General features: G+C 36.1%; 1 protein-coding gene across 2 annotated transcripts in view; it reads right to left on the reverse strand.

Annotated features, from left to right (window-relative positions):
* Positions 1 to 16337, reverse strand: part of xxylt1 (xyloside xylosyltransferase 1) — a 37735-nt gene extending 21398 nt beyond the window's left edge. Inside the window, exons 1-3 of one of the 2 annotated variants that reach the window (XM_026221566.1) lie at positions 16143 to 16337; positions 15165 to 15660; positions 8432 to 8579 (exon numbers count right to left, since the gene is read on the reverse strand). In XM_026221566.1, the coding sequence (XP_026077351.1) occupies positions 8432 to 8579; positions 15165 to 15650 (634 nt within the window). In that variant the 5' untranslated portion in view covers positions 15651 to 15660; positions 16143 to 16337. Of the gene's footprint in view, positions 1 to 8431; positions 8580 to 15164; positions 15712 to 16142 lie in introns of both variants that reach the window. The other variant, XM_026221565.1, reaches the window with a different exon arrangement.
* Positions 16338 to 16474: the final 137 nt, after the last annotated feature.

Here is a 16474-nt window from a genome sequence, read left to right on the forward strand (position 1 = left end):
TCTTTATTGTTAACATTGACATTCCTTGATTTCTAAAAAATGTAATTGGCAAAACATTAAATTCAAATTAATCCATAAAATGGGAAAATCACACAGCCCTACTTCTAACCTATATTTTGCATAATAAAAATTGCACCTTGAATTCATTCAGTCATATTTAGCGATCACAGAGGAATAAAAAAAAAAAAACAGCCATGAAACCTCACTTCTTGTACAATAAATTTATTTTCATTAATTTCCAGTATTAAAAAAAAAGTCTGGAAACACTTTTATTTTTCCATACTCTGCTTTCTTTTTTCCATACTTTTCCAGACCAGGAAAATACTTAAAACAAATTCCATACTTTTCCAAACCCCGTATGAAGCCTGTTTTTTTATTAGGCTAATACTTTTCAGTAAGGATGCATCAAATTGATCAGAAGTAACAGTAAAGACATTTAGAATGTTATGAAAGATTCAAATAAATGCTATACTTTTTAGGGGTGCTCCGATCACGATCGGCCGATCGTTATGCGCATCTCGTCAGTAAAGCCGGTTCTCTAATCAGCCGTTAATTCCATCAGGTGCCTGATTTCACATAGAGCAGCTGTTACTACACAGAGCCGTTGTTAATAGAGAAGATGCGCAAATCACGTTAATTTTCAGCGTTTATTGGCGCATCTGTGTAGTAACAGCTGCTCTATGTGAAATCACGCACCTGATGGAATTAACCGTTGATTAGAGAACCGGCTTTACTGACGAGATGCGCATAACGATCGGCCGATCGTGATCGGAGCACCCCTAATACTTTTGATTGTTCAATTCATTAAATAATCCTGAAAAAACTATCACAGTTTTCACACAAAAAGCAGCACAACTGTTTTCAACATTGATAATAATAATAAAAAATGTCTCTTGAGCAAATCAGTGTATTAGAAAGATTTCTGAAGAATCACATGAAGACTGGAGTAATGATGCTGAAAAGCTTTACCAGCACAGCAATAAATTACATTTTACAATATATTGAAAAAAAAAAAAGTAAATTGGAAAATTATTTACATTTTCTTTTATAAAATGCAGCCTTGATAAGCAAATTATCTGTTAACATGAGCTAATGCACTGTGAACTAACATGAACAACGAAAAATTGCATGTCTTAAAGATGAAAAATGCTGTAAAAAAGTTAGTTCTGCATTGCTAATGCATCAACTAATGTTAAGAAAAAAGAACTTACTGTTAACCATAATGATTTTTTCTATTGTACATTATTTTGTTCTGACATGACTATATTTAGCAGAGCACTATTAAAATCAACAACAAAAACAGGCAGTGTAGCCTTATAATATTGTGATGTTACTTATTTGCCATAATAAAAATAATTATCAGCTATTATCACCATCCAAAATTTTTATAACAAAGTCTGGCAGTTGTAAATAGTATTCAGTTTGGTGCCAAAAGTAGTGCTGAAACTTCTGAAATTGAAAAACCAATGAAATGATCAAATCCCAAAGGCCAAACTCAACTCGCAGTTTGAACAAGGACCATTTTTACCATCCAAAACAGAGTTGCTTACAAACTCCAAAAAACAAAATCCATGCGTCACAGTATACCAGATCAAAAGAGGAACAATCGCTTTGGGCAGGATGAGCCACAGAGGCTTGGTGTGCACTGGAGGGCATGTCAGCAAGCAGGTTAAAATGCGCCTTTGAAGCATTAACCACTGCACTAATTCATCTCATTGGGCCTCTGCAGCCTGAAGCCATAATGCCTTTCAAGGAACGGGTCCACATTAAGTTCACCAGCTCCATCATGGCCCAGGGTGCTGGAGATATGCCTATTGAGCCTCATAAACACATTTTCTAGTTTTAGCGGAGTACATACACATCTAGGACATTCACAGCAGGTTTACAGGCAAGGGAAAACACAGTTGAACATGCTCAAAAATAGCCTAGTCATCTAAAATGACTAGGGGCGCCAAAGCTTGACATACTTTTAAAAGAGTGGCTGTGTTTTACAGAGGTAAGACTTTTGTACTAGCTTTTAACAGCATCATCTTGGGAGATATTTGACTCTTTCGGGTTTTTCCTTATTTTTAGATATAATCCTCTTGCAAATGTACTGTGTATTCACAATTTGAAACCCTATTAAGGTGAATAACAAGTAATCCAAGTAATCTACTTTACTTTCCTCACTAAAAGTATGGAGCAGGTGGAATTCCATCTGTTCTCTGTGGATTATGGCTTTGTCGTCTTTCTCAGTGAAAACAACATCATGTGATATAGCCTGATAGAGGTCAACCTCTTTTTGAGATTAAAACCTGGTTTTATCTGGACATTCTCCATCAGCAAGGAAATTTCTCAAGTGGTAAAAGAATACAGGTGCATCTGAATAAATTAGAATATCGTGGAAAAGTTCATTTCAGTAATTCAACTTAAATTGTGAAACTTGAATATTAAATAAATTCAGTGCACACAGACTGAAGTATTCTAATTCTATGGTTCTTTTAATTGTGATGATTTTGGCTCACATTTAACAAAAAAACCCCAATTCAATTCATCTCAGCAAATTAGAATATGGTGACATGCCAATCAACTATTCAACTCAAAACACATGCAAAGGTTTCCTGAGCCCTCAAAATGGTCTCTCAGTTTGGTTCAGTAGGTTACACAATCATGGGGAAGACTGCTGATCTGACAGTTGTCCAGAAGACGATCATTGACTCCCTTCAGAAGAAGGGTAAGCCACAAACATTCATTGCCAAAGAAGCTGGCTATTCACAGAGTGCTGTATCCAAGCATGTTAACAGAAAGTTGAGTGGAATGAAAAAGTGTGGAAGAAAAAGATGCACAACCAACCAAGAGAACCACAGCCTTATGAGGATTGTCAAAGCAAAGTCGATTCAAGAATTTGAGTTAACTTCACAAGGAATGGACTGAGGCTGGGGTCAAGGCATCAAAGGCCACCACACACAGACGTGTCAAGGAATTTGCTGAACCTCAGTCAATGTCAGAGGTGTCTTACCTGGGCTAAGGAGAAGAAGAACTGGACTGTCGCCCATTGGTCCAAAGTCCTCTTTTCAGGGGAGAGCAAGTTTTGTATTTCATTTAGAAACCAAGGTCCTAGACTCTGGAGGAAGGGTTGAGAAGCTCATAGCCCAAGTTGCTTGAAGTCCCGTGTTAACTTTCCACAGTCTGTGATGATCTAGGGTGCAATGTCATCTGTTGGTGTTGGTCCATTGTGTTTTTTGAAATCCAAAGTCACTGCACCCGCTTACCAAGAAATTTTGGAACATTTTATGCTTCCTTCTACTGACCAGATTTTTGAAGATGCTGATTTCTTTTTTTAAAAGCACCAAAAGTTGGTTAAATGACCATGGTTTTGGTGTGCTTGACTAACAAGCAAACTCACCAGATCTGAACCCCATGAAGAATCTATGGGGCATTTTCAAGAGGAAAATAAGAAACAAAAGATCAACAAAATGAAGATGAGCTGAAGGCCACTGTCAAAGAAACCTTGGCGTCCATACCACCTCTAATAACTTAACCTAAAAATTTAAATGAAAACTGAAAATATAAAAATTAAAAACTGATTATTAATATTAATAAATACTATAAATACTGAATGTTATTTTAAAAATAAAACAAATCTATTAAGATATTTTGTAAATTTCCCACTGTAAATAAAACAAAACTTAATTTTTGATTAGTGATATGCATTGCTAATAATTCATTTGGACAACTTCAAAGGCGATTTTCTCAGTATTTTGATTTTTTTTTGCACCCTCAGATTCCAGCTTTCCAAATAGTTATATCTCTGCCAAATATTGTCTGATCCTAATAAACCATACATCAATGGAAATCTTGCTTATTCAGGGTTCAGGGTCACAAATATATTTTATCTCTGTGGTGACGTGCCAGACAGCCCTTTCAACACTAAAATGTCACTGGACCTCACCTTATGTATTTTTAAAAAAAAGTTTTGAATCATCTCTCACAACCATAAAAAGCTGCAGTCTAATAAATGTTTGCTATGGCTCAAAAACAGGCAGAGCTGTTCTGATTTGTTTTGTGATTGATAGGCATTCTTGTTATTTCATGTCTGGTTAGTAAACAGTTTTAACCTGTATAGCAGCTTGTGTTGAAACCTCCAATAGATCAATGGCATCAAGAACATGACATCACTGGGAATAAACATTTAAATATCTACCTTTAGATGTTCTTGTTGATCTGTTTACCACACTCTAAAAAATGCTTGGTTGTTTCAACCCAACTTTGGGTCAAATTTAATTTCAAAATTTAACTCAACAGCTGGGTTAGTCCATATTTGACCCAAAGTTGTGTTGAAACAACCCAACATTTTATCTGAGTGGTGACAGACACAATAAAAACAACTGCTAAGAACCCCAAAGTAGCAGACTTTGTTGACAAACACATTGTTCTTGAAACAGCGAAAGAGTTTTAAAACATAGGCTTTCTGTTCCCTCACGAGCTGCCGAACACATGCCACTGCTTCACAATAAAAGAAGATTCATAGCCACTTGAAACAAGGGCCAATTATTTTCACAGCTCCTGTTGTCACTTGGGCTATGCAGTTAATATACCAGCTCGCCTTTAGGCACAATGTTCCTTTAATGAACAGCAAAATCCCTCACAGCAATATGACAGAACATAAAACTAGAGCATTTATTTTTAATAACCGCAACCAGGTTTCAGAAGAACAAAGAAAAAAAAAGTCATTAAAAAAAAAAAAAAAAAAAAAACTAATCTTGCTCCGTTAGACCTCATTTTTGCTCAGTAGGTCAGTGGTCTTCCAGGGATCACGGTCTAAAGTGAGACGGATGGTGTCAGTCTATTCCTCAGGGCTCACTTATGCAGCCTCTCAGCGGGCTGGTATTGACCGCCCTGTTGCTAAAGAGTCGATGACCGGAATAAGCCTGGCGGGAGAGACGGGGGGAGAGAGACAGACCTCCTCCGGATGTACAGAGAAATCAGAGTAATCAGGATGAAATTCCTTAAGGTGGGTTTGAGTAGCTAGTCAGCGGGTCAAAGTGAATAAAAAGTCACCAAAAACCATGAACACTTTTAATCTGTCTGTGGAACACACAAGGTGAACAGCCATGGTCATTCTGAACTACTACTGTATGGAAAGTGAAGAGCTTTCAAAATAACTTCCACAATTATTTTCATATGGGCTTGGAACAAAATAAGAGTTAATAATTAGTGAATTTAATGCAGAGATTTATTTCGAAGTACAATATGAACAACAAACCATTAAAGAAGATTCAGACGAACAACAAAGCAAAAATGTAGATGGCATAAAACATTTAAAAAAGTGAAATGGTAGCACTTTATAATTAGGTTCTCCATTGGTTAATGCATTAGGTAACTAACACCACACAACCATTTTTATTCAAAAGTAACAGTAAATGTCACTCACTAAAGATTTACATTTCAAATAAATGTCGTACTTTTGAACTTTACTCAAAGAATGATAACTAATAAGAAGAAATCCTCTGTAAGCAGCAAATCAGCATATTAGAATGATTTCTGAAGGACGATGCTAAAAATTCAGCATTGTCAAAGCAATGAATTACATTTTAAAATATATTAAAATAGAAAACAGTTACTTTAAATTCTAATAACTGTTTTACTGTATTGAGCAAATGAATACAGCCTTTATGAGCATTAGGGACTTGTTTCAAAAACATATTTAAAAATCTGACTCACCACAATCGTTAAAAGTGTTTTGTAAATAGTTAAGTTACTAGTGAGATATTTTCTTGATAAATGTTTACAAGATGCTGAATGTGAATTTGCCTGATTGGATCAATGCATTTATGCCTTATCGGATCAAAGAAACAGAAGGGTACATAAAAAAAAAGAGACCGTACTGACAAACTGCACAAACTGTATCTAAACTTTCTGAACGTGCGTTGCTTATCCAATTGTGAGGACTTGAATCAATACGGAGAGTATTCATATACACACCTGGCTAATTTCCATTTCAATGACCTACAGGAGAACAAAGTGAGATGACCTACTTCCAGTCAACCTCCAAACTGTTTGTCTCTCTCAGAAATTCAAAACGTGCAAGTAACAACTCAATCATAAAAAAGTCCAAGACACATTCTCGCCACAGGCCACGCTCTCAACTCCCTTTCAAGCTTCCACACACAAACAAACGCACACGTCATTTCGACAGCATGTTTTAGCACCCCTGCAGATATAAATGGCTCAATTCTGAAATCACAGGCTCTACACGACCCACTGAATCAAGCTGAAAAGTGTACAACTCAGGAGAGAGTTTCTGACCAAGTAGATGCACATATTAAACACGCACACATTCAAAGGGTACTGACTTTAAAAGGAACAAAAACTCCACGATTGAGCAACAAGCTATCGATTTCCGAATCTTACGTTTCTAAAGCATTTCATTTCAGATATCTTCTCAGTGAGAATGGACTCAAAGGCCAGACAGAAATTCGCAAACAAATCGACCCGAACATCCCTGGTGGCCTTACTAAAGTGCTGGCAGCGGTTTTCAGTGAATCTCAGTTCGCAGAATGTGCATTCATTCTAAACGTTCCAATTCCCAGGGTCCACTATAGGTTCAGAGAGTTGTTGCTAGTTCAGACTTTTTATTTTCCACAGGTGGCATCTGACATCTTTAAGGCATTCTGGTGCAGTGGTGACTGAGGTGAGTGAACTCATGCGTAGTGTCTCCAAAGGTCACTGGCCAAAGAAAACTATTTCAGAGCAACAAGTTGAACAACAAGGGAGAGACTATAAGCTGTATTATAATTTTAGAATTAAATTTAATCACTTAAAATGCTTTTGAATTCCATTTAGACCTTTCAGTAAAAAATAACTGACTATAGCTTTAATAAATAAATAAACAATGCTTACTAAAGATGCAAAGCACTTAGCATTCAGTTTGGGTGTGCATTGATTTTAACACTAATGTCTGTTAATCTAAATCAAGAACATAATACTGTATAGAAGTAAAAAATATATATATTTATTGAACTTGTATAATTAAATATTTGCTAATATTTGATTTAATCTTTTTAATATGAATTTATTTAAATAGAATCAGCGTAAATCTGTTATTTGGATGTTTCTCAAATCACGCTAATAAAATGTAAAAAAAAATTGCACAATAGAAGCATTTTCAGACTTTTGGCTTAAAAGGACAGTTTAAAATATTTTTATCGTCAATGAAGAAAAGATACTGCAGAGTGATGCAAGAAACATAAGCTAGCACCGCTATGTAGAAAATTTGTCAGATATCCACTTTAATGTTCATTATGAAAAAATCTCAAATGGATACCCATTTGTTTTAGCGTGAGAAAGAGTGAGAGATTGAGTGGCCGATGGCTATGTGTGCGAGAAGCAGCAGTGTCACAGAGGACGATCGACTGAACCGTCCCGCCCCGTCCTGCCCCCCTCCCTCCATCCTCTCTGCCCAGCACCGTGCCATGTGCCAATTCAGCACCTGTGAGTGAGTCGGCACATCTGACACCATCAGCGGCCTCGTTTCCAAATCCATTCACGGCCTGACTTATTGAGGGCCGCTTTCAGATGGCCGGATGTACTGACCTTTAGAATACATGGTTAAAATGTGAGGAGGAAGTGTGAAGGGGAAGTTTACATGAACACCGAATGTTCTGCAGCTGCCACTTTTGAAATGGAAAAGTTGGGTCACAATACATTTAAGAAAAAGTGGCTTAGTCCTAATTTAATCAGGATAATAATTATGACTTTATAAACAGACAGATTATAACTTGTAAACATAAACTGGAAGTGCTAAAGGTGACAAAATCAAAATTGCATGAAAAGTTTAAACAAAACAAATTTGTCTATTCACTTAAAAATATATGATTTAATAGAGCACTTAGAAATGAGCAAGAGTTATACACTATACACGAAAAATAAAATAAAAAATACACCAAAATAATAATTAAATGTTATTATTAAAGTATTAATTTGAGTATACTTGTTGAGTATATCTGTTTTTAATTACATTTAAATTTTAAATTATTAATTTTTTTTATCAATAATCATAATAGAGTATAATTTAGCTTGATTTTAAAAGTTTTATTTAATAACCTGCTTTCTCAAGGTTTAAAAAAAATTGAAGAAAAAAAAACTATACTACTACTAATAAAAGTATAATTTTTGGTTTGATTTTTGGTATAATCATTAAAAACATGTCTTCTCAACAATTAAAACAAAGAACAAAAAACCACATAAAAATCATGGCCTTTATGTGGTTCGATGTCTTTATTATTGCAATTTCGTTTTTTGAACCTTTTATTGTCGACAAAGCTGAAATTTGTCACGACTCTACCATACAATATAAGCTCAGCATAACAAAAATCAACAGCAAACCAAAAGTTTCGATTGCTTTTCTTATGCCTATTAACAACTCAACACATCAAGTCACGCAGCTCACCTGCAGGCATGATGCGATGCATGGCCACCGACAGGAAGAAGATGGCGTCACTATAGTACGCGCCAGAACCTGCACTAAAGTGTTTCTGCATGGCCTCCACGATGGGGAATAATTTCTCAGTAAGGGCATCTACATTGTGAAACACCACCTGGAATAGACAACAGACAATATCTGTGTTAAACAAGGGTATTTTTGTGACCCTAGTGAAACTGACACTACATATTTGTAGATTTGTGCATGGAAGAACGGGAGTGAGCTGTATTTCTACCCTTCGCTGGGGTTTTGGCACTAAGATTTCATTCTAAGGTGTTCACTATTTGGCTCAGTGAACCTTGACAGGTGTCTTTTACTGTTCCTTTCATTGAAAACACACAATACCAGTGTTTGTCTGCAGTGAAATCGGCCCCCCAATCCTGCTCTGCAATGCAAGGCTTTGGCGTCGACTCAATTCGTACAATCAGATAATGTGTATCTAATGCTAAGTTGCACAAAGAGGATTGATGTGGCGGGGTGAGGGGGGCTGTTCATTCATCACAGATTTCCCATTAAGGTTTTGATTCCAAAGGTAATATGTTTCTGCCATAGAATTAGAATTCCACCTTCAGTTGGCGAAACAAAAGCACTAATTCAGCACAAGCTCAAATTCAAGAAACACATTCGATACTACAACAAAGTTTAGTCTCATTTGTGTGGAAGAAAGTGCAAAAGTACAGTTACACAAATATTTGTTGTATATAAAAGGCAGATTTTCTCCGAAACACAGTTTCTTCAAAAAGTCCGAAATTTTTGAAAAATAAAAGCGACCTCACATTGTCATGTCACGTCATGCTTACACACTGCCTCCAAAACTTTCATCCATCAAAAAAATTCAGATCAAGGTTACATTTTTTGCATTTTCGCATCCGTAGCATGCATTTTGATAGAAAAGAATGGTGAATACAAAAAAACGAAAAACACATGCAAAAGACCTTAAATCTTTAGTTTTTTTACTTACAGAATGTGCTTCTCTTTTCAGTCAAAAGATATGATCCAATGTAATAAAATATCTGTTGCAAACTCAAAAATTCCAAATAGAATTAGAGAATGTCAATAAAGAATGTCATTCAAAAGTTTGGGATTCCTGAAAGAACCAAAGACACATTCAATTGTTCAAAAATGACAGCAAAACATTTTTAAGGTTAAAAAATATTTTTACTTTCCATTCATCATAAAAACCTGAAAAAAAAAGTATCTCAGTTTCCACAAAAACAGAAGCACAATGTTTTCAACAATGAAAACTAAAAATAAATGTTTCTTAAGCAGCAAATCAGTATATTAGAATGATTTCTGAAGAAGCATATATTACTGAAGACTGGAGTAATGCAAAAAGCTCAACATTTAGTTTTGTCATATAGGAATAAATTACATTTTAAAATAGATTTAAATACAAAACTTATTTAAAATTACAAATATATATATATATATATATATATATATATATATATATATATATATATATATTTATTTATTTATTTATTTCACAATACTATTGTTTTTACTGTATTTTCTATCAAATAAATACAGTCTTTGTGAGTATAATACATTTTAAAAAACAAATGCTCAAATATCAAGTTTGGGAGCAACGCATTTAATATTCTATCACAGTTTATTTGTGATATCACCTTTAAAGCCACTGGTAAATAATGCAGAAGCAGTTAGAAATAACAGGAAACTTGTTTATAAGAACTTCAAAGAGGACTGATTCATTCATTTCAGTTCCAATAAAACTGCCATTTCACTTCAAGAGAAGTAATAAATAGGAACTGAAACTAAACCAGTAAATGCTATGCTCATTTTATAGATTGAGTAACTGCAGGAATCGACTAACTCTTCCAGGAATTTGTATGAGTTTCAGAGTGTAGCCGCAGACAGAGCTCAGTGTAATCTCTATTACTAGCACATGAACTACTGTGCAATATTCATTTAAAGGCTTCTGACAGTGTTAAAGGGTTAGTTCACCCAAAAATTTAAATAAGGCCATAAATTACTCACCTAGAAGTCTTCCTAGGTGTATATGACAGAATCTTTTAGACGAATTCAGTCAGAGCTATTTTTAAAATTGTCTTTGATCTTTCAAGCTGTTTGATGCCAATCAGCAGATGTTGCACTGCATAATTTCAAGAGAAGTTTAATAAAAAGCGCATCTTTAAAAAAAAAAGTGCCTCACAAGGCCCCCGGGGGCTGAACCTCCGACATTCTTCTTTACAAAAATTTACTTCTCTAGTTTTGTACTTCTAAAGGGGCGGTCACACTAGCCTTTGAACGTGCGAAATTATTTCGGACACCGCTGCGAATATGGGCGGGAGGAAGATATAACGGTCCCCCCTCAGTTATCACAACATGGATTAATATTTGCTTGTACTGTGTCTTTTGCAACGGCGTCGAAAGCGTCTTATTATATTGTACTCTCTGTCTCTCTCGCTCTCTATATAAGTATATACACACTAAACAATAAATTTTTTTAAATAAAATGAGCACTTCCTTCATTTTTTTATTTCTGTACAGAGAGGTCACGCAGTGAGATATCGATCATCTACTGGTCACACGACTTCACGTGATGCGAATTCGCAGGTCAGAGTTCACCAAGCTTGAACTTTCGAACGCAGTGAAAGGCGAAATTTTTCGCATGAGCCTGCTTTTCTGGTCTGACGCATTCCCATGCGTATGAATGGAAGTCAATGAAACGAAAAGTGCAGTGTGACCGCCACTTAAGTAGTGACCATATATCTGTGGTCATATATCTTTAAAGGCAAAAAATCAGTTAGACCAGATAGTAAAATGGTCTGGCCGTTTGATAGGTGAGTCTAAACCAGGAGTGGCTTCCCTGTATACCAAACAGTTACAAAGGATGGCCTTCTCAATCCTAGATGATGACTCTCACCCCCTGCACAGTTTCAGTTATTGCCGTCTGCGAGGAGGTATAAAGTCCCAAGGTGTAGAACAAAAAGATATAAGAGCAGCTTCGTACCAAATGTGATTAATATGATCAACAAAGTGTAGAGGTGGTTCTTAGAAATGTTGTACTAGGGTTTTATGAATTTTATCTTTTTTTTTTTTTTTTGAGAGCACTTTACTCAGTATGAGTATTTACTTATTTGTCCCTATGTGTTGTGGAGTGTTCTGTGTTGTGTGTTTTTGTATTGGATGCCACAGTTATTGCACTGTAAAACAAATTTACCTACGTGTACAATAAAAGTAACCTAACCTAACTATTGTTTTGTTTTGATCTCTCCCCTGCATTTCTGCATGCATCACTTCTGAGCGATGAATGCGCAAAGCCGAACTCCTACGTCATCCGCCTGGAGCTGCTTCCGTCTACAGCATGTGAGGGCAAGCTACATTAAAGTGATTATTACGTTCTGAATATGGATGTTTTTCTGAATTTTCTGAGTTGAATTGATTCACTACAAGACAAGACACTTTTTTTTTTTTAACGGATGTGCTTTTTATCAAACTTCTCTTGGACCGATACAGCGCAACACCCACTGAGTGGCAACCAACAGCTTGAAAGATTTAAAAAAAAAAAATTTTTTACTCTGATTGGATTCGTCTAAAAAAAGAAAAGTCATATGCACCTAGGTTGACTTCAGGGTGAGTTGGCTTAATTCTCATTTTGGGGTGAACTAACCCTTTAATGCCCATGGGGACTCGGAGCAGAGCCTGATGGTCATTTTATGCGTTTCTAACTTTCCAAATAGTTCTGGAGGTGTGATCTATAAAAAAGTTAGACTGTGTATGCATAAATATCACTGACAATCTGAATGTTCCGTGAAGGGATTCTAACATCATAGTCATTGAGAATATGTTCGCCATATCTAAACTAAAAAGCACCATGTCAAAGTGAAGTTATCAAATAGAATGAACAACATCACTTCAATATACTTCATAGAATACCATGATACTACTATGGTAAACCATGCTTTAAATCAGTTTAGCATGATGGCCATTTTAAAATGCAATATGTGACCACCATCTACCTCTATCTGCCAGTGCAGTAAACACCAACAGTCAAAGAATGCAACACTTAAATCATTAAGCTTTCACACGCTTCTTTCAGTTTCCCTTAGAGAGCTCAAAGAATGACCCCTAATGATCCCCAGAAGAAGCTGATGGTGCCTACATCCCTTCCTCGAGAACACATGTCTGATGAACTCATTCTGGTTCCCTCTCATGTCATGAGACTGTGTGGGAGTCTGGGAGCCTACAGTTACAGTGGAACTTTCCACACGCTCTGTGTCTGCCCAGTTCAGTTTTAAAAGCGAGACCAGGTTCAGTCTATAGCCCGCAGACAAAGACAGTCTGCCCTATAAACCACATGCTGCCCCAACCACATAATTATATCTAAAATAACTATATGCTTGTGAATGGATTATTATTAATGTTATTATTGTATATACATTGTATGTCGGCACATCTAATAATCTAATCTAATATAATACAATAAAATCAAATAATTTTTAGTTTTACATTAGTTTTGAACCATTATAAAAAATGATTATTATTATTATTATTGCTACTACTACAATTACCGTATTTTTCGGACTATAAGTCGCACCTGAGTATAAGTCGCATCAGTCCAGAACTACGTCATGATGAGGAAAAAAACATATATAAGTCGCACTGGACTATAAGTCGCATTTATTTAAAACCAAGCACCAAGAGAAAACATTACTGTCTAGAGCCGCGAGAGGGCGCTCTATGCTGCTCATTGGTAGGCTACAGGAGCAATCAGCAGCATAGAGCGCTCTCTAGCGGCTGTAGATGGTAATGTTTTCTCTCGGTTCATTACTCTTGGTTCATGTCAAATTAATTTTGATAAGTCGCACCTGACTATAAGTCGCAGGACCAGCCAAACTATGAAGAAAAGTGTGACTTATAGTCCGGAAAATACGGTAGTGCTGTATTTAAGTTTTCATTCAGTTTCACTCGATAATCATAAAACTTGCTCATAGTATGAATTATTATGCGCTGCTGTAATTTAGATAAAAATGCTTTCTCTTACATAATGCTTTTGGCAGCAATAAAAACAATTAATTGTCACTAAAAACAGAATGCCGTCTTATTTGTAATTCCAAAACATCTATATAAACTGCTGTTTTGTGAATCTGCGTGCATATGTGTGTGTAAACGGTTTTAATCGAAATGTTACAGCACATGTTGGGGTGGGTAGTAATGATGATTATAGGATGTTGCATTAAGCCAAATACTCATTATCTCATTGTGTGCATGTGTGTGTGTATTGAAAAGAGTCAGGATTAAAGGAAGGTAATCTGAACCTCAGTCTCACAGCATCCCTGCTGCTAAACTGAGCTACTGTCCATCCGCCTGTCCAGGACAGAGGATCAGCCTCCACTAATGCCCGGCAACAGGGCCGTTGCTAGGCAGAAACACTGCTGTCTGCTCACTACATGAACCAGATCGATCTAATCAATCATATGAGAAAAAAAATCTGAAACTCAAAAAGTCCGGTGACAACCTGACCAACTATCTCTCTGAACTAGGCCAAGTTTACTTAATGGTAATAAAGACAAATCCTCTACGGCAGGATCAGAACAAAGATCCTGAAGCTCAAAGAGGAATCACAAAAAGCCATTGTGGTAGAGTAACACTGCCCCCGTGTAACCGACATACAGCCATTTCTCTGAAAACCCTCAAAAAAAAAAATACTTCAGTTACTAAAACATGATTTATTGTACCATTAGGGTCAGTAAATTGTCAAAGCATTTTCATTTTTTTGTGTTCAAATGTACCATAATTTTGTGAAAAGAAAATGATTTCCATCTTTTAGAGTGTAAATCACATTTACAATGACTTTTAAGTAGCAAATTATGCTTATCTCAAAAATATCCACAAAAAATAAAGACATTCTCAATGTCATAATATTTACGTGCTCACAGAATGACCCTAGTTGTTATGATGAACTAAAAGATCAGTTCCAGAGCGTGAGCGGCCCTGAGGGAGCACTGCTGTATGAGAGCTGCGTGTTGTTCTTCTGTGAGCTGATCTAAAGGAAAAGTCTGCTGCGTGACCTCTAGTCCTGTGGATGATGTGTGCAAAGCAACTGTCTGAGTTCAGCTTTCCTGCACTGCCATCTGCTGTGCTTAGAAAACGCAGAAAATGTCTTCATGCATAAAAAAAAAATAAAAATAAAAAAAGGGTCCAAATTTAAGGTTACAAACCAAACCTCTTGTTGGCAACTTAAACTAAAACATACAGTACTGAATATTATTTTATATTATATTATATTATGTATAGTATGTCTATATAATAAAGAAATAACTACTGTAATACTAATAATAAACCAACAACAGTATATGCATACTGGTTTTTGAATTTGTTTTTTATCTATTTATTTGTAAAGATATATGTATTATGTAAAGTATGTTTATTTTATATAATATAATAAAACAATATTATAAATAACTAATGAAAATAATACTTATTTTGTGTTTTCTATTATTATTTCCTATTATTATTATTACACACAATTTACAGCATGTTTTATGTAATCTAACATAATAATTATAATATAAATGTATCAGAAGGGGATTATTGCAAGTACTACTACTACTCTAAATAACAACAACACATTGTTATTATCATTGAAATCTATTTTAAAGACATCAAAACATGAGATAAACACACTGAAAAACATGAAGCACACTGAAAAACATGATAGGGTCACTGTACATACCTCGTACCGGAAAGTTGCATCCAGGAGAAGTTCAGGAAGCATCTTCTCCCCCAGCTCCTGACTACCTACATCAGAGACGTAATGGAGAACCAGCATCTCGTCCTCCAGGAAGCGTCCGTGTTTGACCATGGAGCGCATGGCCACCTGGAACTTCTTCTGCAAGCTCAAGCTCTTGTAAACCTTGGTGAACATCATGAGAGCATGAAATCGTGATGGCTTTCCATCCAGGTCATCTCCAGTTCCAGTTCTGCTTTCTGAACGTCCAGACCGGATGTCAATGGAAAGATCTGCATCATCACGGTTGCTGTTGTGGCTTGCTTGTGTTTCCTTGATCCGTTTTGTGGTGCTCGAGAAGTTCTGCTTTTCGGAGCCAAAGTAGTAGAAGGCCACCACTGCCAAGGCTGCAGCAAAGAGCAGCATGATCTGATAAGACCTAAATGTGCTGATCCTTCCCATGGTGACTGACAGCACCCGCAGGACACCCATGGATCCACTTCTACATGCACAAAATAGATCTTATTGACAGTTCCTAGACTCCGATTACACCCTTAGTGCAAGAAACAAGAATTAATCAATGACATTTTCTAAAGATTCATCTAATGACACCATATTTGTTTTGAGAGGTTAAAGCAAAGAGGATACAGCCTGTTCATCACAGAAATCTGTCAAATGACTTCAGAAGATTTATAATAATTATTATAAATCATATATGACAGCTTTATATAATAACATATAACGATATGGGCACATTTCATGAAATTTTTTGTGTTGTTGTCAGACCGATAGAACATCACGTAGAGCAAATTGAGACATAATTAGGAGGACAGCTTCAAACAAAAAATCTTCAAAAGTGTCAGGTCTGCTGAAGTCAGTAGCGGAGCGTTTTAGGTTTGCAGATCCATACATGTATATCTATTCAGCTCGCTGCAGGATGGCATGTAAACAAGTTACTGAACATGATGGCACGGAGTCACTTACCGCCGTCACGTGACGCGTTCAGCAACGCGCGACAACATCAGAGTCCTTCACTACTGCCGGAAGCAAGCGGTCTAGCAGTCGATCACCAAAGAACGAAGGTACAAATACATTGGCAAAGACAGAGGAAATGTGCAGACAGGAGACATATAAACACTTGCGCGTCTTACACAACCGGAAGTCAATTAGTTCATAATAAAAGTCTCGCAGTCACGTGATAACGTTATACAGTCTATGGGTACATCCAGAGCCATACACATATATATCTATGGGGTACATCAAACTCCTTTTTTATTTTTGATATTGTTTTCCTGTTATTAAAACAAAAATACATG

Source organism: Carassius auratus, chromosome 36 (assembly GCF_003368295.1).
Source record: "Carassius auratus strain Wakin chromosome 36, ASM336829v1, whole genome shotgun sequence".
Classification (NCBI taxonomy): Eukaryota; Metazoa; Chordata; class Actinopteri; order Cypriniformes; family Cyprinidae; genus Carassius; species Carassius auratus.